A 25,896-nucleotide genomic window follows, 5' to 3' on the forward strand; every position below is an offset into this window, starting at 1 on the left:
CACAGTACACAGTTATTTTATTGAAATACTTGAAAAGGCCAGCAATGGAAAAATAGGTTTGTCATGAGGAATTAATGTCTGTTTTACTTGATCGTTAAAAAAGCTGTGTCTATATGTAATTCTAGCCCGGTACAGAATGCACTGTGATCCATGCAACTAATACCCTACAGTAGAATAGGCACTGTGTACTAGTGTGTTCTTTATACACAGCTTTCAAGGGCTATGACTGACAGATGCGAGAAATTAAACTGCAGCACTTTCCGAATTAGAAACATTTAGAACATACAAATTTGCTCGTCTGATTCATAGGGGCTATAAAACACAACAGAGTGGAAAATGGAAGACAGATCACACACAGCAGATGAAGTTGATCTGGCAGTTTTTGAAGTTTATGTTTTTCCTTTTAAAAGAAAAACCAGACTCTAAACATGTCGCTGGTCACGTAAAATACAAAATCATAGGCCAGGACAGCAAAAGTGAGTTTTTCTTGAAATACATAATTAGAGGGGAAAATTTGTTCATCAGTTAAAAATATGAATGAAAATCACAAATTCTGCCTGGTATAGCTTATAGTCCCAAAAGATGAAGTCACCTCAGATGGATGTGAAATAAATAAGCAATCCTTGAGGAAGTCTGATCCTTGAGTTGACTCTACTCTACTGAAAATTAATTTCACCTATACACTAGAATGTCACCATGGTGGACATCTAAGAACAGTAGTTTGAATCGGTTTTTGGGAAGCAATGTCTTACTTGCTTTAATATATACAGGTTATTTACAACAAATTCCCTTTTGGCCTCACAAGTTAAGCCATTTGACCTGGCTGTTAAGATGCAATTCCTTTTTTCTTTTTCCACACATTATGCAATACTGTAGTTAGAGCTATAATTTAAAATAATCTTATGCAGGAATTACAAATATTAATAAAGTAACTCTGCATATATAAATATCTCTAGCAGAATTTAAAGCATTCAGAATGTACATAAAAGTGGGGTTTTTTTAATTTATTTATTTGGTAGGCCCAGATGTGCTTCTTCTCAGATCATCGCTGCTTTAGTAGTGCTTTGTACATGGCAAAACCCAGAACTGCAAAGACAGTAGCACCAAAACTTGCTCGGAGCCAGAACGTGGAGCTCTTGAGGTCCGCTTGTGTCACGTGCCTAAAATTCAACACACACACACACACAAACCCAGGTTAATTCCGTGACAGCACCACCAGACAACTCCTGCTAAACTACTCTGCTTTTGGAAATTCATCACTACACTTGTCACAGGCAGCCAGCTCACAGCTCAGCCTCACGAGCACTGCACAGGCCTTTGACCTGTGGGAAAGCTCCGGCTTTGATCCGCCCTGAGCACATTTCACAGTCACAGCACCCACACGGCTGAGGAGAAATGCAGGGGCAGATCACCAGTCATGGACATGGGGAGGGCATGTGTCTCCTTTGGGAGGACCAGCAAGCACTCAGGAAAGGAAACCCAAAATAGCTACAAATAATTAGTAACCCATAGTGAGAACAACTCTGTCCAGGAAAACCCCTTTTTTTTTAAAACTTTGAATATTGCTGCTTTTCCGTGAAAAACTTCCCAGTCCTGTTGAATGTCTACTTATTCCTCTTCCCCCAAAAAAGTTTACTGACAAGTAGCAAGTAATATTTTTCCAAAAGCTAGAATTAAAGGACCATTTGTAAATCCCTTTCTTCCCAGTAGTCACAAGACCAGCAACAGAAACAGTCATCCAACACCAAGCTGAAAGCTGAGAGAATGTGAGTGAAACAAGCAGTGACCATGGCATGATCAGAAAAGGACAGTATGGAGTGACTGTATGACAGAAAAAGCCACATCTTGCATGACAGTAGAGACAGGCAATGACCCAACTCTCCCAAATGCTGAAGAGGTCTGTGAACATGCTCAGTTAAACACTGGCCACCCTCACAGCAGTCTCAAGTATGACAGCTTACCAGAGAGCAGGGGCTACTGTTTAAAACAAGTTATCATAAATGCATCATTCAAAGCCCAGGAAGTTCCTAAACAACAGTAAAGTTGATTTTTTTGTTTGCTTTTAAGATAGAACTTCACTAGCCTATGTGTTTTAGCCTGTGTTAATCACCATGGGTTACTCAGTGAAGCTGCAGGAGGGTTTAGGGCAAGGAGCACAGAGATCCTGAGCACACACAGGAGTTCATGGAGTGAGAACTGCAGAGCTCACAAGCTCTTTAACAGAACAGGAACTGTTACTTGCTGTCAAACTACACAAAACCAGTTTGGGATATTATTCAGTAGACACTGGCAGGAGCAGTATCAGCCATTTAGTTAATCAGTGTTCTGTCATACACATGCTGAAGAACAGGCTCTTTGGTGCACACACAGCAGAACAGCTGTGCTCTCTAAAAAATCCTAATCTGATTTAAGAAGGTCCTGCTGGGTTATGGAACAGACCAAATCCAAGAATTCCTGCAAGCATTAGTTTTTCTACAGCTACTTTGGACAAACTAGATGTCAAGTGGTTTGCTGGGGGGAAGAAAGGGAGAAGGCAATGGCAAGGTCACCTCGGTTTGGGTGTTGTTACCTGTCTTCAAGCAAGCGTGGCCCAAGGGATGACTCCATGAAGATGGAATCTTCTAGAGAGCTGACGGCGTGCACCTGCTGCATAACACTGCTCTCCTGGTCTGCCACCAGCACGGCCCCCAGCTCAGCCAGGCAGGCTCTTAACCTTGTCACACACATGCACAGGGCACTTCACTGCAGGGCTCCGCAACAGCAACTGGCTCAAATATGCTCGAATCACAAAGCCCAGAGAATTTAGGATTTTTAGCCACCCAGCCCCTGGTTCTCGTGCAGTTGTTTAAAACTTAGGGCTTGGGGGAAGAACAGAAATGAATGGAGTTTGTTCTTTCGATGAGCTGAGTAAAATGTATGATTTCCTGCAGCTACATGCCATTGCTTTAAGGACAAAGAAAACTGCTTAAGAAACTGAATCTCTCTCCCCGTTCCACCTCCACAGCCTCAACTTTCTGGTGTCCACAGGACACTGCAACATTCCTGCACCATATGCAGGAGCACCTGTGCTAAAAGCATTGGAATGATTCCAAAACATCAGCCCCAAATCCGACAAGATCCCACACTGGGATAAAATACTGTGCATGTATTTTATCAGTACATGTGTTGGTCTGGGTTTCTTTTTTAGTAAAAGGCTGTAAAATCCTCATCTTCAGATCTGTAAGTTATAAAGCTTATCTGTGTATGTAAAATAAATCACTTGTATGTAACATGATTTTAAGAGATTATGTGACAAGCTCTGTTGGATGAGTATTTGTACCACCACCAAGTCTCCAGTTTAATTTGGTTAATTCAAATGCCCAGCTATTTGCATAATTTAAAAAACCTTCCATTTAAATGTGCAAATCAATGTTTGAATTGCAAATGAATGCTTTTGCATTGCCTCACAAAGCACTATCTCTCACAGGTAGATTTTCAGATTCCTATCTATAATTTGCCTTGGTCTGACTTCTGCACATGTCCCTATTTAATGGCATGCAAGAAACTTGCTGAGCATGCTTTATCCTTCCAAAAGCAATTAATATATTCTCAGTCATGATAAAATCCTCTTGTAATGTCTAAAGAGAGAGCAAATTGGCTTTGATCCCTTTTCTAAGCCTGACAACAACAGACTCTTCCATTTAAATAAGGGACTAAATGGAGACAGGGACTTTCTCACAACCTCCAGGAAACCTACTGACTTCAGTAAGGAATGATTGGGGACCTCTGAACATCTCAGTCCAAAAATCCAAGTTCAAAACTGCTCACTGAAATTCAGAACACTCTGGATGTCTAACTGCTTCACAGCTTTGAAAAAAAATCCAATTTTTCTTCTTTCAGTGTTCCTTCTGCTGTCATAAAATCCATTTTTACAGTTTTCATTCCTAACATTGTTTAGCTGCCATTAAAGGAACACAACAAATCAGAGATAACAAAAAAAAAAAAGGGATCAATATTTGTTTCCAGCACAGGTTCTTTGACATGAAGGTGGTTACAATGCAGAAAAACTTTTTTCAATACACACTGAAAAATGCTACCTCTTCAAAAAATCATGTTCAAACTTTATTTCAGTCTAGTTGTGCTTAGGAAATTATTTTTCACTGCTGGTAGAAACTGTTACTGCCTTGTTAGTGAGTAACTCTGAATTAGAAAAATTATTGTCTCTAAGGGTAAAACATATATATAGATGTGCACTTGTAGACACACAGAGTAGTAGTCAGAACTCTGTAAGTGAAGCTGTATTTGAAACTATTGCTTATTAGTAATAATAATGAGCTTCCCAGACAGATTGCTGTGTGTACTTAATCAAACAATGAGTTCCACAAATATAAGAAAGTCTAGAATTTTTGCCTGTGGTGTAAAATTCGGATTTTAATGCACATTTTTTGGGGAAAAAAAAAAAAAGACATTTTTATTCAACCTACCCTTAACAGTGAGTCAAGTATCTTGTCACTTGTTGAATAAGATCTTTGAAATCTGAACAGTCTTTCCCTCAAGAGACTTCACCAACTCCCAGTTAGTTTGCCACATGCACTGATTAAGAGGTTAATTAACTGAGCATGGCTGCCATGGGCACACACAGGAACTGCTGAGTTAGGGGTCAGCACTGACACTTTTCCCTGAGTCAGCAGCAGAAGAATCCCAGGTCTGGGAAGGTTTATCCTTAACTACAGAAGTTCAGAACCATTCCTGTAGTAACTTCCAAAGCATTTCAGAAGCACAGAGGTGAGGCCAGCAGGCTGCTCACACCAAACCTAAAAGCCAGTTCATGCAGCAGCAGCAGCAGCTCTGACAGACAAAGGGTCACAATAAAATATAAGCAACTGAATTCCAAAAGGCACCACGTAACATGCACAGGCTGCTGCAGCTGCCCTCCAGGCACACATTTTCCTAGGATGCAAAGCAGCTGCAGCAGCCAGAATTCCCCCCCATGCATTAATCATCCAAAATATGAAAGGCTCCAAATGCATCTTATTATCTACAAAACCCCAAAAAGGATGTCAAATCTAATTCAATGAAGTCTATTCCAAAAGAAATCAGGGGATGCAGCTCTGCAAGTTCCTACACAGGCTGGGGCATTGAACAGTTTGGAGCAGGAGGAAAATAGGTAAGAAAACATCATTATACTGTCCTAATCTGGGGGGGGCACCTCAGTGTAGGGAGAGATTTCTGCTATTAGATTTAATGGCAATATATACAATTTTGAAAAATAATCTGCCTACACTGCACACAGTGAAAAATAAACCCCAGTTTATGCTCTGAGAACTTTCCCATTATTACAGGAAAATGAAAGGATTGTCTCAACTTCGATTTCACAGAAGGAAGGCTTTCACAGAAAGCAAAACCTCACTAATAATTCCTGAAACAACCAGGTTTTATATGCAAGTAGAATTTCACTTCAATTCCACAGTGTTTTAAAAACTTTAGAAGAAAAGCATGCTCTGAGAAGTCTCCTCACCGAACAAAGCAACTCTCATGCATGAGGATTATTTTATTTTGAAATGAACTTAGCTGACAGAAAAATGCCACTACTGTACAAGCAAAAGGCAACATGAATGAGTGGAAACCAAGGGAAAAAAAGGAAGACAAAAATCCAAGCTCATCATTAAAGAAAGGGTTAGAATGACAAAAGCAGAAACCTTGCTTTTAAAAAGAGGTAAAACAATGTAGTAAAAAGAGATTAAGTGCCAGCCAGACAAATACAAATGAACACCTAAAGGAAGGAACAAATGAAAGATATGAAAGTACTCCAGGATAGTACCAAGTCTCAGACATGCACTGGAGTGCTCTGAATGCAGGGCCTTCCTGAGCCTCCAAGAACCAGCCAAGAGTGATCCTGGGCAGTTCAACCCAACAATCCCAGTCCTGCACAATGAACATCTCCAAGCTGAGCTGCCCTTCCTGAGCCTCCAAACCCTGGAGAGCCTCTGTTTGTCCAGAGGGGAGGAACTGAGGGTGGGCAGGAACAGCTTGCTCAGATGCACAGAGACAATGTTCTTTCTTTAACTACTAAGGTGGGGCTATTTCAAATATGATATCATATTTTGTCTTAATAGTGTTTAAGGGTTACTTAGCAACAAATAACTCAGGAAGGAGTCCAATGTGAAAAAATTCAGTTTACCTGAAGAGCTTCCACTGCTTCAAGCTTCAAAATAGGAAGGGATCAGAAGAATAAAGTACTCTTGAGAAACCTCCTTCACCCATCAGTTATCTAACATTTGTCCAACTATCTGACCTAATGTAAGCACTTGTGAAAGCAAAATAAGAGAAGTTACAGAAAGTAACTAAACCAGAAAGTCCTTCTTGATCCAAATGCTTTCTCTAATCTAATCACACATCATTAGATTAAAAAAATCTATCATTTTTAAACAAGAAATCCACCTCTACCCTCCTAAGTCTACAACTGGGAGCTATTCCCTCTTTTTTACAGTTATTTCAGCTCTACTGTAAATGCAGCTGTGCAGCAGTTCATGTGCTGAATGGTGAATAACCTGCAGCAAGGTGTTGGTAAGAGCTGGTGAGATGAAGTGAGCGTGCTGGAAACCTGCACCAAGCCCCAAGGGCCTGACTGGATGACTAGAGACAAAGGGAAGTGGCTGTGAGGAATTCTCTTTACTTTGAATTACAGACTTTTTAGGCAGTAGATTCCTGTGTTTATTCCACACTCCCTAGTGATAAGGTGTGGAATGACAGCATCCCAAAGCTTCCCAGTAAAAGGTTTCAGTACCTCCAGTCCCTGAGGAACAAAGTTCAGTGTGTAATGCAGGACTCAAAAACCCCACGGGCCCATAAAGAGAGAAACAAGCCACAACAGCCAATGGAGCAGCCCATAACCATTCCAAAAAATGGAGATGTGTTACAGAGGTGATTTCAGCCTCAGTAATGAAGAGCTGGCATTTCCTAGCAGTGACTGCCCAATGAAGTTCCAATATGCAAGGAGATGCTGTTCCAGGGGATTTCTGCCCACGGGATGACTGCTGGAGAAGAGGTGCAGCACCAACAGCCTCACTCATTCAGTCTTCTCCCAAGCTAGGAAGTTTTTCACCCTTCTTTGAATTCTCACTCTGTGGTTAACACTTTTATCTTGGATTAAAGCTGTATTTCACATACTCAATCCTACAGGTGGGTGTATCAGCAGCCCTCCCACGTGTGTGTAACTTGAATTTAAAGGAGATGGACACTCTTATTTGGAGCAGCTACATCTGAAACCCATAAAAAATAGTGACACACAAGGACCAGCAGCATGTCAGGATATTCTAACCACGGCCTTCAATACACACATTTACCATCTAAGCCTCCAAGAAGGTCATGGATAATGGAATCACTTCACTGCACAATTGTTGGGTTTGAACTCCCATTTGCTGGGGTGTGATGGCAAGTGCTGAGTGTTAGTAAATCATGTGTCCAAAACTGCCTGCAGTACACACAGGACAAGCTATAGCACTGTTTTCAATGCTGAAAACCAGTTATCTCTCTTTACCCATTGTTTTTCCAAACTGTCTGGAAATGCAAATGTTTAAGCATTTACCACTTCTCACATGTTGCATTCCATTCAGAGAGGATTTGGATGTTAAAAGATCCGGATTATTTAACACAAAATATTCACTCTTTGTGTAAACCAAGCATAACACATACACACACAGAAATTCTATGAATCCCCAAATATCAAACTAGCAATTATAAACATGTAATTAAAGTTACACGATGCTGCTGTAAGTCAAGCTGTGCCTTTATGAAAATATCTGTGTAATTGGCATCTAAAAGGCACTACCTCTAATCAATACTGAACAAACCTGTAATGTTTGTTTATTCTCAAGTGAGAATTCTCAAGTGAGAAACATTACACAGATTTGTAGACACTACTTAATGTCCATCAGCAGTTCCCTAAAGACACAGTCCTAATTCCTCCACAGAATTTTTGCAATCACTAAGAACCTGAATCAACTACCAAATTGGTAATGTTAAAAAAAAAAATAAAGAAAGAAATCACTGGACTAAGCTCAAAAGTACCTTCAAGTTAAAGTCTGACAATTCTATGACCATTATTAAAGTATCTGCCTCTTCAGTGGAGATGAAAAACCTGCAGTATATAAGGTTCCCAACTGCTTTTTCCAAAAAAAAAAAAAAAACCAAACCAACAAACCCTTTATTTTTTTCAAAGCACACCTGGTACCTAGTAAATAAAGTTAAGGACCTGTTAAGAACTGCAGTGAAGAGTTTGTTCTTTACAGATTGCAGCAAGTCTGAGTTGAGGAAGTTCTGACAGATGCAAAATGTACACCTGTTGCAGGCGCACATACAGCGTAACCGGGCATGGCTGCGGAGACACACAGAAGGACAGCAGGTGAAATCTTGCTCATCAAATCAGCTGCACATTAGGGCTGTGCCACAACCAAGAGAGAGTCAGGAATAAAAGGTACATTTGAATGAGGAAGGAGAGGAGGAGGGGGGGAAAAAAAAAAAGTACACCGGGGAACAAAAGGGTACAACTACAGCTGTGCAGAGCTCACGGGCAGAGGGGCCACGCCTCGGAGGATTTGGAGTCAGCACCGTGCTCAGATCTCAGTCAGAGCACAAACATGGGGAGAATGTTGGCTGAATTTATCCCAAGTTTGTAAGGAGAGCATTTAAAGGCTTCTGAGTATGTCTGCACAGCAATAGGTAACACCCCTTTTTCAAAGGAAAGGAAGCCACATTTTCTACCACTTTGCACACTTTACAAGGTGACAGTTGCCTCTATTTTTCCCACCCTAACAAACACAACATGCTTGAAAACTAAGGGAGAAGCAGGAATATTGATATGACAGACATTTGGGCAGTGCTACACTTTAGTGGTTTCCCAGTATTCCAGTGCTACAAAACAAATACAAGAGAAAAAAAAGCCCAAACTAAAGCTTTATGAGTCTAACTCAATAAATCCAGTTTCAAATAATTAAGAACACCATATTATTTTAGGTGAAAGAGACATTACTTCTATTTAATTTAAAGCAAATGTCAGCTGTCATACTAGACTCCATCTGCTGTAATATTTATGTGGTTCATCACCATATTAAAAGCTCCACCCACCAAAAAAAAGAGATGCAAAGTGAGCTTAGCAACAGTGAGATGTGAAGGAGAATCTGCACTCAAGTATCCTGCTTCTGAAGTCCAAAGGTGTTTATACAGAAATTCTATTAAAACTATAATATTTATTAGATTAATGAACTGAAGCACTTAGCAATAAACAGCCTGAAAATAAAAAATACTTCAAGCAGGGCAGTGGGGGAACTGTTGGGCACTAAGGTGACATTAGTTGTAATCAACTGTCAAGTTGGTCTATTAACAAGGATTACAGTACAACTCACTCATGAATATCTCAAATATACCAAGACAGGAAAATGATATCCTGAGTTTTGTATGCACAATAAGGACCAAAAAGAATCCTACATTTGGAATTTGCAACTTGAGCTGGAGGAACCAGGGTATTCCTCAAAAAACACCTTGGCAACAATAGCTGGGAGTGATTCGTGTGTTGGATACGTGCCAGCTTTCTCAATCTGAGGTAATTTGAAGATTCTACTCAAGTCACTCTGTTGCTAAACCTGAGTGAGGCAGTTCCCTGCTGAGGCTCACGATGACATGCAGTGGTTCTGAGCGTGGCCCATGCACAGGGACAGCAGCACAGCCCCAGGACTTACGGATACATTGCCATCGTCGTCAGCTTCACAAAGATATCCTTACTGGGCACATCAGCAGTGTTACACGTGAAGGCTTGAGGTGGAGGCATTTTGTGTTTTTTGCAGAATTCAGCAGGAGAAATACTATATTCCTGTCTAACTTCATGCAAGTCGGACTTGGCAGCTACCACTAAACATGGTATTCTGCTGTCCATGAAGTGCTGCTGCAAATGGAAAGGAAAACCAGTGAGAGACAGTGTGTGACACATTCAGCCTGGAACAGGCTGCACTGAACTGGCTGCAGCAGCATGAAGATATATTACTTTTACTGAAATGAAGCATTTCTAGAAGCAGAACAGTTTACACAGACAAGTAGATTTAGCTTTGTATGAATAACTGAACCGCACCGCTAATGCATCAATCAGCACTTGGTTGATAAATAAAATGTCTTTTAAGCACTAGAACCAGTGTATAGGACCAGTAACTGACACTGAATATTTAGTCAGTGAGAAGATACATAAATGTAAACTCTACAAACCTTAAAAATCCTGGCACAGTACTCAAAGGATTTGGGGTTACTGACATCATACACCAGGCAGACAGCGTCGCAGACGGTCTCAGCATCAGTTAAAAAGTCTGAGTCACTGACATCATGTAGCTGGAAGAAAAGATGGTTGCAGAGGGAGAAAAAGCTTGTCATTATGCAGCTGAAGGAATTTTGTAACTTTTCTTCCTTGTAGTTTTTATGGCTCATTTTTATGTATCCTTAGAACTAATGGACTGACAGTAGGAAGAACCAGTGAAAAAGAAAAGTAGGAATTTGCCATGCAGGCAGCACATGCGAGCTGTTAACATCACATCTGCAATCCCAGCCTCAGCATAAAAAGTGATATTTACTTTAACACAAAGTCTTAGACACCCATAGAAAAGGACATTTATCCTACAGAGGAAAACTGCAGAGCAGAGGACTAGATCTTGGAAAACAGAGAGAGATCATATTATCATAAAGGAAAACTCGAGTGGAACAAGCTTTAAAGAACTTATTTCTCCCACTGAATATTAACATTAGCCATCCTAATCACAGCACAAGAACAGGGCAAGTATTACTTACCAGCAAGTATTTTTCCTGTCCATATACATAGACTGTATTAATGGCATAGTAAGATTTGTGTTCTGCACGGATTTGCCTCTGTCTCTGAAAAGGCAGAATTTCATGTTAGACCACAGCAACTTTTCCCTTTAAGTTAGATTTGAACAGCTGTTTTACTTCATTTATTAATGAATGAAAATTACAGTATCTTTGGTTTATTTTGCATAGCTATAATCCATGATGTACAAGTCATTATTGCATGAAACAGCCTCTGCCAAAAAAGAACAAAACCAAAAAAAACCCCCAAACACCCCCCCCCAGGTAATTCTTTATTCCCTCAAAGAACTCTCCAAACTCAGTAATAACCAATAAAGCTTTAAGACCAATTGCTGCCTAGTCTTAACTCAAGAGCATATATAGGTGAGTATAAGAAACAGGGTTCTTACCATTAGATTTCTTCCAAGCAGAGCCTGGAGAACTCCACCCTTCCCACAGCCCTTCATCCCAACAACGTTGCAGCGGAAGACGTTTCGCTGAGTCTGTTTTTTCTGCAGGTCTATCTTTTTGTCTCTTGTCACTTTTGAAAAAACACAAACCTTTTTCACAAGATGTACGTGCATGTGTATGTGAAAACGTGAAACAATAAAATGCACACACAAAACAATCCCTCAAAAAATCGAGGGTTTCACTTGAGCAGGAAGAGAAGAAGTGAAACCAGATGAACCATTAAGCAATTGACTCTTTAGCATATTTATAAATTTAAATGTCTAAGTTGTATCAAATTTTTGTTACCTGTAATTGCTGATGCTTGAGATTCTTGTTCTGCAAGTATGGAGTACCCTAAATAACCCAGGTACTCCAGGCAACGCTGCACATCCAGGTACGTGGTCAGTCTGGCAGAGGGGACAGAAAGAGCCTTCAACTGACAGCATCTGTGGGAGCAATTCTTTCCTGAAACTAAATTTCCCTCCTATCTCCAAACTGACATAACACATTCCTGGCACCATGCAGAACTGAAGGCCAAAAGCCTCTGAAGGTAAATGGTGACAACTTTACCAGCAGTACTGGTCACCAAACACCACAAGGACAGTACTGACTGAGGCCTATCAACCTACACTGTATTTTTTTTCCTCCCCAAACAATGTTTTCCTCATTTTCCCTGTTCTGGAGAAAAACCCTCATTACTGAACACCATTATTCAAACCACCTCTAAGGAGTAAACAACAGAAATAACACTTCAACAAGCGTCAAGGAGATTTCTACATCTTGGAGCGACACTTCTTCATTGTTAACACTAAATACTGGCCAAATCCTCAACAGGTTGTAACAATTATCTGAAGATCAGGCCACTGGATGGCTACAAAAACTTGACTGCTTGTCAAAACTATTAAACTTACATTCTTTCTACTATTTTTTTGAAGAGGAATCTACAAACCAAAATAATCATCTCTAAATTTCTCAAGTACAAAATGTCGCGTGTCACACTCACGTCCACTGAGAGAGAAACCCTTGGTATGTGATCCATCCCCTCTCATTTGTACAAACTGTGTTGTTCACATCAGGGCCCCATGGCATGTAAGGGAAGACTTTGAACAAATCTTTCAGTTCATCAGGAGACAAAGCACAATCTCTGTCCTGAAACAAACCCACCACATCAGACATAATTCACTTAATTCATTAAACTGGGATTTTCTTGCCCTACACTTCCAAGAGTCGAGAAATTGGTTGTAAGAAACTGAGCTGCTTTCTTTTTAATCATTGTTCTTTCTTGTTTTTAAATAAAACTAGGCATCAGCTAGTTAAAAACCATTTGGTAGTACAGCTATAACTGCCAACTAACACTCCCTGTAGACAATCATAAGCAGCAGGCTGGTTCTGCAGGCTGGTTCTCAAGCTAAAGCCAGTTTCTGAATAAAATGACATAATGACAAATTTTTTGATAGCAAAACTGCTGGTAAAGTAAGGCTCTTAAGCACAAGGGCACACAGACAGAGTCAAATTAAAAGCTTACCAAATCATGTTTATCAAAAATACTTTGAAGGAACAAGTATGCATGATGATTTAGTTCTGTTGTGCAGTCCAGGGGAATTTTCAGGCTGTTTTTGAAAACAGAAACAAATACAAGAAGTGTTAATTGTGTTTATGAAATATAGAATATTAAACCTCAAAATTCATACTTTTTGAATTATAACACTTGGCATCTGACCTTTGCATTTAACTTTTAATAATTAGTCTTAAAAGAGACCAAAGCACAATGGTGAGTGAGTGCCTTTATATTACATGATATACAGATCTACAGTAATCACATTTTGGCTTGGTTTGCTTGTTTGTTGTATTTTGGGGTTTGGTTTTCTTTAGCAGAAAATGATGCAGTTACATTTTTGAGCAGAAGCCACAGAATTGGTCCATCTCAATTTTTTAATTTGTGCACTTTCAAAGGATCTCAAGCGCTACGAAAATCCTGTCAAGTCCAATAAGCAACTGCTCAGATTTATGTTCCAGTTTTGTACTAAGAACTTCTTCTGCCACCTTTCTTATGAAGAGACAGAGCAGTTCATGATGTGGCACCAGAGACACATCAGTCATTGTAATGTTCAGTCACCTGGAGATTTTGGCTGGTGGGTCATGAACTAAGGGAGATACTCAACGTAACAATGTGTTAAATAAACACACTACAACAACCCTTCCCTCCTGCCAAGGCAGGAGCAGCTTAGATTAAATGCAAGTAAGTAGAAGAGAGCTGAAATAAGTGATACCTACGGAGGAAACAAGTATTCTGGGGTCAGCTCTAAGTCATCATCGTATCCAAAGCGACGCAGGACAGTCCACGTTGTTTCGTGCCTTCCTCGCTGGATGAAAAGGGTGTGTAGAAAAAGAAAACCTACAAATCAAATGAGGAAATCTTAAGGCCCCAAAGTGCTTTATCTGCTAAAGGTGTTTTCAATAGAAACGGTATCAGGCTCGAAAACAAAAAGAGCTTGAAAGGCACAGGGAGATCTTAAACCTCCTGGGTGACATTCCAGCGTTACAGACACACCCTGAGGGCTCAGGAATGATGTGTTCTCCAAGGAACTGCTTCCTCAAAACAACCCAACTGGCTTTCTGTCATTGCTTGCTTTTTTCAGCAGCAGCATTTTAGAAGAACTCAGCTGCATGGAAATAACCCCAGTATTTTCACCAGTTCAAACCAGAGAGCTTTAGCAAGAGCCTGGAGAGGGGGCTGAGGGAAGGCTGATCCAAAGAACTGGAGAGCATTTTGTTTGGCACATCCCAGGGCTTAAAGAACACTGAGATTTCACTGCTTAGGAAGCTCAGCTCTTGCAGACTGAAAGAATCACATTCCAAAAGACCAGCTTTTTTGCATAAGAATGATTATCAAATGTATAAAGACACATTTTTTTAAGAATTAACTAAGACTTACCTTTTAATGTCAACCCATTATCTGCAACTCCATCACTTAGGTTTTTCCTGACTACATTCTTTACATCTTCCAAAGCCTGAGGTGCCAGTGGTGTATTAAAACAAATTCTCTAACAAAAAACCAAAAAGGGCACATTAGAACCACTGGCTACTGAGCTGACAAACAGCATGTCCTGTCTGAAATACAGCCTTAAACCTTCTGATAAGCCAGTTAAGGACAATCCCATTTCTTAGTGGAAATAAAGGTGTACAAATTGTATTTAATTTTTAAGTACAAGCACTGGGGCTTGTACTTTTAATGGATTCTTTTATTTTGCTCTTGAGCTAAAACTTGAACAATGATTAGAAATAAAAATAATACCATTTCTGTTTTTACAAATCTGCTCTTCTATGCTGCACTTGAGATTTAATACTTAGGCCTGATTCCCTTACAGGTCACCTCACTATTATTTCTTTAAGAAAAAAAACCAGGTTTTTTATGGAATTATATAGTTAAACTATAAAGTATCATGAAAAAATAAGCAGAAGAGGTACCTGGAAGAAGTTGAGCTCTGCATCATTGAGAGTGCCATCATTATCCTGATCAGAAATTCTAAAAATGCGAGTGAGGGCTTTGATACAGGCAGGTTTCATCTAAGGAATAAAAGAAAGTTCAGTATCTTTCCAGGCTTGAATGTAAAAAGATCACACTGAATGACACCAGGCAGCTCAATCACATGGAAACAAACACTAATCTCCATTTACAGTTTTAGAATGGAGACACTCATACACAGGTGCACAAAAATTAAGAGGATATAAAAATGTGACACAGCAAATTTATATCCATAAATTTAAAGCAATTACTCCACATTAAATGTCTTTCTGTTCAATTATTAGAAGAGTCTCAAGCTCTTCACAAGATGAAGGTGGCACTACTTAGTCATTAAAAATCAGTTCTCTAAATTCAGTCTTACTGCTACAGCAAACTTTAAGAAACAACTAAATGAATTTTTTCCCCAAAAAAACATTTTTTGGTGGAGGGGGGGAAAGGCCTTGAAATCCCAGTGCTTTGCAAAACTAAATAAGCCTAAAACTACAGTGAACTCTTTCTAAACAAGCAGACTATCTCTATCCACCACCTCAGCAATGGCTTCAGAAGGCTTCAAACATCAAATACTGATAATTTTCACAGGTCTCATTCATCTACCAGGCAAAGCATTGAGCATATGGACTATCTCTAGGACAAAGGAACTGCTGGGGTACCTTCCAGTGAAGGAAAACAGACACTGGCAATTCTCTCCCAACAACTACTGTGATGATGGACTCTTCTCTTCACAGAGGTCACACAGAGAGTGGGTTTGGGAAACCAAAAAGATTTCAGCACAACAATTTTATCACAACATTACTAACTCATAAAGGTGATTCTGATGGAAGAAATCAAAAGAGGGTTATTCTCTGGTTCTCTGCTTAACAAAGTATTTAGGGTTGAAGTAACTTTCCTACTGCCCAACACTACAGGGGGGATACATTTAGAGATTCTATTTGTATTTGCCCCAGAAATTGTTTCTTTAAAATAATACTCTCAGCCTGTTACCTTGATACCTCAAAACCAGCCACATCACTTGTTTCTTATCCCTTTTACCAAAGTTTCACAAGATTCTCAGAGAAAAATTTTCCCTTAAGTCAGGCCAAGTCTGGAGTATTTTCCCTGCAATGAAGGGAGTTTCTGTGAAATGTATATCTAAAGGAGAAATGAATTGAAGGCATGATTTGGTTCACATTACATCTGGCTTAAAGCCATTAGCAAAGCTTCTCCTTTCACTCAGCAGTTCACAGGGGCAACAAAAAACTGTCCTCACTGCTTTGAACCAAGAGGAAAGACAGGTCAGATTAACACCAAACAATCACCAGGGTTCTGGGATAGAATGCCTGACATTTGGGGGTGGGGTGGTGGTAACAGCACACCAAGAAATGCAAAATCCACTGAAAAGAAAGACCAGGAAAGTGATTAACTCCCCCCCAATTAACTGCTCTGAGAATCTCTGTATAAATACCTCTTTCTCCTCTGGGCAGTACAGAGGACCTGTAGGATGCAGAACAGCTTTCTGTGCATAATAAAATAGCTCAGATATATTCTTCAAGTTTTTGGCTGAACACTGGAAGAGAAATCCTCACATTGATTAGTTCAGTTTCTTGACTACTGGGCGATTTCTTCTGAAATTTAAGTAAGCATCGATTTTTTAAAGACTGAGCCCCCTCTTGTGGGTACAGGGCTGGTTTAGAAAACAAACATCCAGCCCCTGTACCTGTTCAGGAATTAATAAATGAGGTTTCACTACAATTTGCTGTCACACAATCAATTTTTAATTTGCAGACATCTGTCTGGCTTAATATTAAATTTAAAACCCTTGCTAAAGGCAAGGATGTGAACAGGCTCTAAATATTAGACTCTGCCAGTAGCACTTGATTATGCAATAGTGTAATCTTCCCTAAAGAAAAAATAACATATAAACTCACTGTTATAATTAGTTCTATTTGAAATATTTTATTTGGAAAAAAAATAAATCCCTTTTTCTGTTACAAAGTTGCCCTACATGCTTGGCAAGAATGCATTTTTTGTTACTTGTTCTAACTTGAGAAAGTCTTGCATACCTCTACACACGTTTCTATCTCTGTATATTGATTCATTATGGGAAGGATAGTTTCCATACTGCTATACTCCACTAGATCAGACTTGTTTCCAACTAATATAAGAGGCAACCTAAAACCAAAAAAATATGAAAAGCTTTAAAGACAGATGTATAAAAAGATCTATCTTGATTTAGCATTCTATCTCCCACCAGAAGCCATTATATTATTTTCATGATGTCATTAAATAGCACTGGAGGCAAGAGGCAAAACTGAATGACAACAGTTTTAAGGGAAGTGGCTCGATATAAACTCAGAATTGCACTTCTTGTTGATAGAAACCCCACCGAGTTAAACACAACCCATCACATTGTTATTACAGAACCAGCATCAGCAGAAAAGCTGTGTAGCCAAAACTAGTTATACCATACCAAACATAAACACAGCTGGTAAAAGCTGCCCATGAAAATCAAAACAAATAACATTGCTGCCCCGTGTAACAGACCTACATACTTTAAATCTCTTGCTGCTTGGCCTTCTGATATAAACTTTAAGTTTAGAATTTGATTTTCTTAAACAATTAACACTGTGCATGCCACCCATCGATGTGCAGCCTAATTGACACTTCTCATCTTTACTTAAGCACCTGCTATCTTTGTCTGTCCTTTCATTGATGAGGGGGATCCAGCGACTTGTTACCTACAGTGGGATCAAAAACAAACAAGAAAAATACATTTTCAAATGGAACGTGACTGAACTGTGCACAAGTTCCACTACAACTGCTACTGCTTCTTTCCCAAGAGGGCACATATTTAAAAACAAAGGAGGAAACAAATAAAAATTGGAGTTAATTAACGAGCAACTTTCTCAGGTGAGTGAAATGACTGAAAAGTCAGATGTTGAAATGGACCAGAAGCAATAACACATCTGTACATTCTCTTTACAACTTGATCTCAAACTCCATCCCAGGTATTTTGAATGTCTAATACAGATTTCAGCTTGGCATCAATTAACAGAGCACAAGTTACATCTAAAGCAATAATGGGATAAAATGTGCTACTGTACCTTATCAATAGAATTCTTGTTGTTAACAGCATATACTATACAAATCACATTTGCCTAAAATGAAAAAAAAATGAAAGGCATGGAATTCCACTGCTCAAAGTCTCTGGAGCAACAGACACAATAAAGATCCACACACAACATCAGAGTAAGAACAGTCCCCATTAGTCAAACGCTCTGTCCCTGACGTGTTTAAGTTCTTTGTAGCCCGAACAACAACTTAAACCAAATAATTTATATGTGCCAAAAAGCCTGTCCTGCAGTGTGACATTCCCAGAGAGCCATCCCACCAGGAAACCCAAAGTGAAGAGCCACAATGTGCAGCCTCCAGTGAAGCACCCAAGTGAGTGCCAGAACTGGAAGACAGCACCACGACAGCCTGTGCAGAACATGTGCAGAGGTGCTCAGAGAGAACTGAAAACAGGCAGCAGAAGGAATGATAAAATTACCAAGACTCCTGTGCTATTCATAAATGCAACAGCACAGCATGACAGGAAGAAGCAAAATGGATCTTTCCAGGGTAAAATTATTTCTTTACAAAACTGGCCTGCTGATTAAAAGACATTTAGGTTCTGTCATTTCCCTTGGAAGGACAAAGCTCAAGCTCAGTTCACCAACACTGTGCCAGTACCTGCTTTTCTTAAATCAAGGAAGCTTTGCTGCAGCACAGGGCACAAAACAAAACACTTACCTGTGATATTTCGTGGTAAAGCTGCTCATCACTTTGTTCTGCTTCTGCATTCAAGAGAACAAGTCACTCATTAATACCAACCATTTTTGCAAATAAAAATAAAAAAACTTCTGAAGCTGAATCAGGGCATCTCATAAGCTCATCAGGCAGCCTGGTCAAAGCCTTGCTATTTAGAGTTCTTTTTATAAAATACTCTAATGAGTGCTTCTGCCAAAACAGTAATGAAATTGGTCCATTAACTTGCAAGACAGAAACAGTCTGCTGCACACAAGTTTTTAGCTGCTATTTTGAATTACATCTGTAGAGAGGTTCTCTCTGGAATGAGTCACAGTTTGCATTCTCCTACATTTATCAACAGCCCCTTCCTTCTATAATGTAAACTTTTACATCAGAATATGGCACATTCAATTTTATTGGTGATGATGATTTTTTTCAGTGACACCAAGTTTCTGTGAACTGAATCTACGAAAAACTTCATCCAATAGGAAGAAGAACTCACTCCACACAAATTTAAGCTCAAGTCCAACAAGAAAGATGTGCATTATTTCTTTTTCCAAGTAGGTCAGCACACTAAAGACATTTCCTCAGCAGTGGTGGGAGGGAGAGGACAGGAAGGTCCCTGTTCACATGGCCTAACTTCCACACTAAATGGCACAAGGGTTTTTCCAGCTGTGCAGCAGCTGCATGGATTTATGATAACACAGGAACCTTGACAGTGAACCTATTGATTTATTCACTAAAGATTAAAATACATGAAAAAATACAAGCAATGGGGTGATCAAACTTAGTCTCTGCTTTACTCTGGGCTTCTCCTCCCTGTAGCTCTGTTCCCATCCCTGCCTGACTGTTCCAGGGGCTGTTGAGTCAGATAAATAATTCCCACCAAATCAGTGCTGGTGCTGTGCAGTCCCTACCTGAGTAATCCACTATGTGGGTTGGCACTCGTTCAGGGGTCACATCAGCTGGAATGGTGATTTCCTCAGCTCGTGGGGGAACCTTGTAAAGAAACAGCAAGAAAGAGCCTTTAAAGATAATCCAGACGGTGAAAAAAAGTCATATACTACAATATACCTGCCAATTAGTCAGCTTTAAATAAACCAACATATCGAGTTATTCAAGTACTTTTGATTTTTATTTGTTTGTTTGGGGTTATTTTAATGTACTGAAAGCCACTGTTACCTTCTCATTATTTATTAGTCAACTTACTAAGGAACTTCCTGCAGAAAGGTAGTGCTGTTAAGGGATACATACAGTGACTGCTTCTATGGAACTCAAATTCACTCTACCCAACACCCAAACAAACATGACAGACAAAGTATAAGTCTCAATTTTAACACAATCATAACCTGACAACTTCCTTGCTTCTCACAGTGCTAAACATTAAGTTCAGAAAACTTCTGCAAAGCAAAACATGATACTAATAAAAAGCATGTTCTGCAAGATGCTGTAAACCAGCTCTGATAGTCATTTTTTTCCAGAGAACACTAATCCACATTCAGGAACAATCAACTTAAACCTAATTTTAATGAAAATCTCCTGCACAGCTACTTATTGCCTTTCACCTGTTGACACTGAACTTTCATGATACTTATTTTTTAGTAAACAAAGAAAAGCCAATTACCACAAGAATGGTGGTAAATTAATATATATATATACACACACATATATGTAAAATATACTGTATATTGAACACTATTTCCAAGCCTGGAGTGCCTGTCACACGCCCCCATGACTGATCTGCAGGAATTGGGCAGGTCTCTTCAGTAGTTTTCATGGGATGCAGTATTTCTAAAAAAGTTGTTTCTGTAATTTCAGGCAGATTTTGTGCTATATATTAATGATGTTTTATCTCTCCATGTGAATTTAGACAAATATTCCAGGTTCTACTGCAGGAAGAAGCTGAGAAGTGAACAGAGGACAATAATTCATTAAATACACCCACAAATGACCTGCCAAAGGAACAGGCCCTGAGCAGTTTAAGAACAGGAATTGGACTTCTTTTTTACCTGCAAGGCTGGGAACTAAATTCAATTATGTTAACAAAATTCACTTATGCTAACAGAACTCAGTTATGTTAACAAAATTCAGCTGTGTTAACAATCTAATCTTCACTCCTGCACCGTGGTAACCTCCTGATTTGCATTAAACAGCACAGAGCAGATTCAAAGAGCAGCACATGATGTCTATTTTAAGACCTGTGATCAGAAGAAATAAACATTCATGTTTATATGTAAAAAGCTCGACTATTTGCAGCAGCTGCTGTTCTTTTTGTGGCATACAGAGAACTATGTGCTGCTTTTTTAAAGGAATAATATGTAGTATTAGCTATACTTTTGTTTTGGAAGAAAGCTGGAAGAGTTGTTGGCATTTTTTACTTCAAGAGAGTCAGTAAAACATTCTTCAAAGGCAGAAGTGAAGGCAATGTCTTCCTTAGTTACGAAAAAATGGCTAAAGATAAGTTACACAATGTGACTTTTTAATTCCTCATTCTCAATAAATTTTCAATCTTCTCGCTCTTTAAATACAACACCCCCAAAAACCTGAGGGTCTTGCCTCCTTCAGCACCTTCCCTTCCTTCAGCACTTCATTTATGAGTCTCTCATGTTGAAATGTTTCAGCTGCTGACAAAACCTAACATCCATCACATATGAAACAATTAGCTGAATTAACCATATGAAAAACGAGAACTTAGATAAAATTTCAATTTCTAATATTCTATATTTAAACTGCAGCTTTTATACTAAAACCTACATCACTCTTTCTGAAGTCACCGTTGCAGTTGAAAACTTTATTTTTTTCTAAGCCTTACTTTAAAGCAGAGCCTATTAACTTACTCTTTGAAAAAAAATATTATACAACAGGGTAGAAACAAAACTTAGAAAACAAATAAGAATGCTCTACCTCTTCTGGAAATTCTTCACTGACAAGAGACATAATTAGTGATGTCTTCCCCACTCTGGCTGCAAAAGCATTAAACACACAGATTAGATAATTGGTTTTGTTACACTCAGTAGTTGTATCCCATCTTGAAATGGTAATATTTTAAAAACATTTTCCAACTGACCACATTAAAAGCTTTTTCTCTGTTGTTTCATCACACTAAACATGGGTGACAGCAACGCTCTCATAATTCTTTTACTGTAAAACCTTGGGATCCATCTCACACTTCTGCATTTCATCCAGAAGGGAACCAAATTCTGCTCTTACACAAAAGAATTATCAGGTTTTAACCTTAACACAGAAGATGTAACCAAACAAACAAATAATCAAAACAAACTAGAAATGCTTCAGTGCAGCTTCAGAAATAGAAACAAAGGTGGCACGCAGAAAATAATTTAGAAATTAACTATTTTTATAGCATTCTTGATATGATGATTGTGTTCCAGTCCTAAACTACCAAGGATGAGAACTGGACAAAAAGACACAGCTCTGCTGTCAGTGGACAAAGTCTCCAAGAGTTTGACTATTTGGGAATGCAAGAGCATAATCTCCCTGACACAAATGAGCTGCCCCCCCAAAAAAGTGAAAAGAAACCCCAAAACCACCAACACTTCTAAAGTCACAGCTTGCTTATTCCCAGATGACCATCTCTGCTTCAATATCCAGCTCTATTCCATCAAATAAAGGACTTTGTTACCTGCAAGGTTCAGATTTCTGATATCACAGTTGAGCTGCTCGGGTTTGAGAAGCTTTAATGTGACCACTGAAAATGAAGAGTTGGTAACTGTTCTCAGGGTTCCCCTCTCTGAAAAACCCTCCAGCTGTGAACTCCCTATTCCTCTGGAAGCCTTGAAACACTATTACTGCTTTATTTGGTTTTGAGACATGTCTTAAAAAATAATATGCTCTCAGATTCAAATGTTAGCTGGGATTGGATATTTCCAACAGCTCTCAATTCAGGGAAAAACCTGTTTGATCCTGGAGGTAACAGCATCTCTGCCAGCACCTGTATGTTACCAAGCCAGGCACTGCTCAGTACCAGTCAGAGCCTGTCACTGTTCCCACCAAAAACAACAGAAATGTCACCAAGGCACACAAGTTGTTTGGCTGCTATCACTGCATTTACACTGCTCTCTGTAATTGTATATAATTCTGAATATGAAAGAAGAGATGGAATTGTACAACTGGTTGATTTTGTGCAGGAAGTGGCATTACTGAACTGATGATCTAATCAGACTCCACCCAACTTATCCAAATCTATTTTTGGTACAGTAACAAAGGGCCTTCTGACCTCCAGAAATAAAACCTTCTCTTCACCATGGTAAGTTAAAGAGTAGTTGTTACAAAATTATGAAAAGCAAAGAAAAGTTACTCTGGGGAGGAAGATTTCTGCTTTCCTTAGGGAGAGCTGCCATAAACTTTTCCCTAGTGGTCCTACCTGGAGAGCAGCAAGTTGCAGGTTTCCTGCCAGCAACATGGGGGTGTTTGCATCAAAGATACTCCTATGAGCTAAAATTCTAACTTCCACTGCATCAGCTGCATCTTAAATTTCATCCTGATAGAATAAAAAGAGCTTTGGAAGCTCTCCTGTTTGCACAGGAAAAAAGGTAAGTAAAGTTATCAGACAATTAGTGAAAATAGTGCTGTGCATTTTGCACCTGAGCAAGACAGTTCTAACCTAAAACACACCGGCTTTGCAGACAGAGAAACTCACTCCATGGGACTGAAAATTGAAGATTATGTGTTGCTGGTTAGTAAATGCTCAGTGTTTATAAGCTCCTGATACACTTCCCAGTGTCCCAGAGTTTTGTGACAATCCATAGGTTGAAGTGCAGAGCTTTGGTTTATTTTCTTTGAATCTAGGTCAGCCCTCTGCCTTTCCCAGTCTGTTTACAGTCTGAGGAATAACAGCCCAAACAGTACCAGCTGACTGGGATGAAGGAAACACAGCACCTCGGGGTAACTAAATTGTCTTTTTCCTCATATATAAGTTTATTAGATCATGCTGCATAAAACAACATGCTGAGTATATTCTGAAAATTACTGGCTATTAAAAATTGATGTTTTCACCCTGGATACAAGGACTAAAACAACCTTAGACCTAAACTGTAGAAGACAAGGCATGAAAAGGCTGTTTTGGAACAGGCTTACAATAACAGTTCTTCACACATTTCAGATCCTGAACCTGATGGTTTGCTGTTACCACCTAACAAGTTTTAGATGGTCTGGACTAACCTGTGGTTTCAGACTAACAAATAATATACATGAGACAAGGATACAAAGCAGCACTGACACTAGAACTGACAAGTTCTACTGATTTGTGAAACAAATCTCTCCCTTCTGTTTGCTGCAAGTCCACCAAAAACACAATACAGAGACCTCACAACCTCTGATGTGTGCCACTGCTATATTTAAATTTACATTTTAAATTCCCACTTGGACACGTTGCTGTCAAAACAAAGCACCTGTTACACCTGTGCTGAAACCACTGCACGGAACCAGTTCAGCACCCAGGTAAATGAGGTAAATTAGGCACATATTCTAAAGAGGAATTAAACTGTGTATTCAAATGCACAAATACATTCCTAAACAGCCACACAAAACTAACCAAGTGCAACCTCAGTGAGTGAGCTCCTTCTGCACAGTGGCAGCTCCCTGAAGATTCCTCTCTGGAGAAGCCACAGAGAATCTCTCCAGGCAGCACAGACAGAGCCACCCTGCACTATAAAACTGCATAAGCTGCACTATAAATATATATATATATGGGGCATTCAGTACTTAGGAAAGCTTTGTCAGCAGCACCACATTCTCAGCATAATTAGCCAATTTTACTAATAACACTTGGTAATTACTCTCTATTCTTTCCCCGTGAGGAACTTAAGCTCACTTTGCAAACTACCAGAGCAGAACCTCCTCGCTGCCGCGAGCAGCGGTGAGCAGCTGTGTCTCCGCAAGCCTCGCCGATGATTTGGGCGCCTCAGTGAGAACTTAAGGACGTGATTTTGGGAGCAGACGAGAAAACCCGGCCCCACGGTACCTCCGGCATGCACACGTACGTGCTGGTTATCCAAGGTCATACAGCGAGGGAAAGGCAGGAAAAGGGGATGTGGGGTCCCTGGGCACAAATCCACAGCGTAAATATATGTACATATATATAGAACCGGCTGGAGAATGTCAGGCCGCTGATTTCCAAAGGCAGTAAACAGGAAAGATGCGAGTTGGGTTTTCATCAGGGGAAAAAAAAAAAAGAAAAGGAGAAAAAAAGGGAGGCGGGGAAGGAAAAAGGAGATAAGAAAAGGGAATAATAAAGGGAAAAAGCAGGGGGAAAAAAAAAAAAAGGAAAATAACTTTGAACAGGCCAAATTCTTGTCAGACGCCGGTCAAGGAACCTCCTCCCCACGGTGTCATCTCCAGGGGCGTCCAAGCCGCACAGCTCCGCGAACTGCCCGGCTCGGGGAGCCAAGGGACAGCTCCGAGCGGTCCTGGAGCCCCGACCCCCGCCCGCCCCTCAGGGCCGGCGCTGCTCTGCCCCGCAGCGCCCGGGCCGGGCTGAGCCCCGCGGCACTGATGTGACAGCCCAGCCGGCGGCCCCCGCCCCGCCCGGGCCCTGCCTCACTCACGTTCTCCCACCAGCAGGATCCGCACGTCCTTCTTCATGTCCGCGCTCGTTGCCCGGCCCGGGCCGCTCACCTCGGGCGGGGCGGCGGCGCCGCTGGGCCTCGGCTGCCCGGGCTCCCCTCACGGAGCTACGGCGGCTCGCGAGGGACCCGCGGCGGCGGCTGCGCGGCGGCTGCGCGGGGCGGGGGCGGCCGCCCCTCAGGGCCCCGCGGGGACCGCGGGAGGGGAGAGGCGGCTGCGGCCGGGGCTGCGCTCACCCGGCGGGGTCTGTGAGGGTTCTGTGTGCTGGTTCCTCCCGGGGCAGCGCTCCCTGGCTCGGTCTGTGGGGGATCCGTGTGCTGGTTCCTCTCGGGGCAGCGCTGCCCCGGCTCGGTCTGTGCCCTCAGGGAGGTGCATGGTCCGTGTGCCGGTTCCCCCCGGTCTGTGCCCTCAGGGAGGGGAAGATGCCCTGTGTTGGTGCAGGAATCTGCTGTGAGGCGGAAGAAACTGCAACCACTTCTCCCTGGCACTCTGCAGTCGGATTTCCTGTTGTCTCTGTGAACTTAGAGGTTCACAAGGTGACAAGTGTCTCGTAAAATGCTCTTGGTGCAGCTGGCAGTGTTTGTTCAGTAAAACAGCCCAGCAAATAACTGTGCTCACTTTTAATTTTCTAAAGAGATTTCCTGCAGATGACAGGTTGTTCTCTGAACTGTGACACCTCGAACAGGATAAAAACATATCCTTTAAAAAAAAAAAAAACAGCAACCAAACAAACCCCAGAGGCTGTGGGCCTT

At 40.6% G+C, this 25,896-nt stretch overlaps 1 protein-coding gene across 6 annotated transcripts; it reads right to left on the reverse strand.

Moving 5' to 3' along the window:
• Positions 1-25,256, reverse strand: RHOT1 (ras homolog family member T1). Of its 6 annotated transcripts, XM_027654389.1 has the most exons (21): positions 25,126-25,256; positions 21,467-21,525; positions 19,480-19,561; positions 18,566-18,609; positions 17,878-17,931; positions 17,459-17,511; positions 16,837-16,945; positions 16,239-16,340; positions 14,740-14,838; positions 14,207-14,315; positions 13,546-13,666; positions 12,797-12,881; positions 12,275-12,420; positions 11,578-11,678; positions 11,232-11,362; positions 10,807-10,890; positions 10,234-10,353; positions 9,717-9,919; positions 8,234-8,356; positions 2,570-2,713; positions 1-1,160 (listed from the first exon to the last, which is right to left on the reverse strand). In XM_027654389.1, exons 1-21 carry the CDS (start codon positions 25,160-25,162, stop codon positions 1,043-1,045), a joined length of 2,124 nt encoding a protein of 707 aa, XP_027510190.1. In that variant the 5' UTR covers positions 25,163-25,256; the 3' UTR covers positions 1-1,042. The 6 variants fall into 6 exon arrangements, with proteins under 6 accessions (XP_027510190.1, XP_027510185.1, XP_027510187.1 ...); XM_027654384.1 differs by lacking the exon at positions 2,570-2,713; XM_027654385.1 differs by lacking the exon at positions 2,570-2,713 and having other exon boundaries at positions 771-1,160; positions 9,717-9,916.
• Between the last annotated feature and the right edge of the window lie 640 nt (positions 25,257-25,896).

Source organism: Corapipo altera, unplaced genomic scaffold (genome assembly GCF_003945725.1).
Source record: "Corapipo altera isolate COAL_440 unplaced genomic scaffold, ASM394572v1 343, whole genome shotgun sequence".
In the NCBI taxonomy this organism is placed as follows: Eukaryota; Metazoa; Chordata; class Aves; order Passeriformes; family Pipridae; genus Corapipo; species Corapipo altera.

Excerpts from the sequence above, each read along its gene's own strand:
- RHOT1 (XM_027654389.1), bottom strand. The coding sequence starts at position 25,162 with ATGAAGAAGGACGTGCGGATCCTGCTGGTGGGAGAAC. Across the intron at positions 21,526-25,125 it reads GATCCTGCTGGTGGGAGAAC|CCAGAGTGGGGAAGACATCA; the intron begins GTGAGTGAGGCA and ends ATGCTTTTGCAG. Across the intron at positions 9,920-10,233 it reads ACTGTGCCAGGATTTTTAAG|CAGCACTTCATGGACAGCAG; the intron begins GTTTGTAGAGTT and ends TTCCATTTGCAG.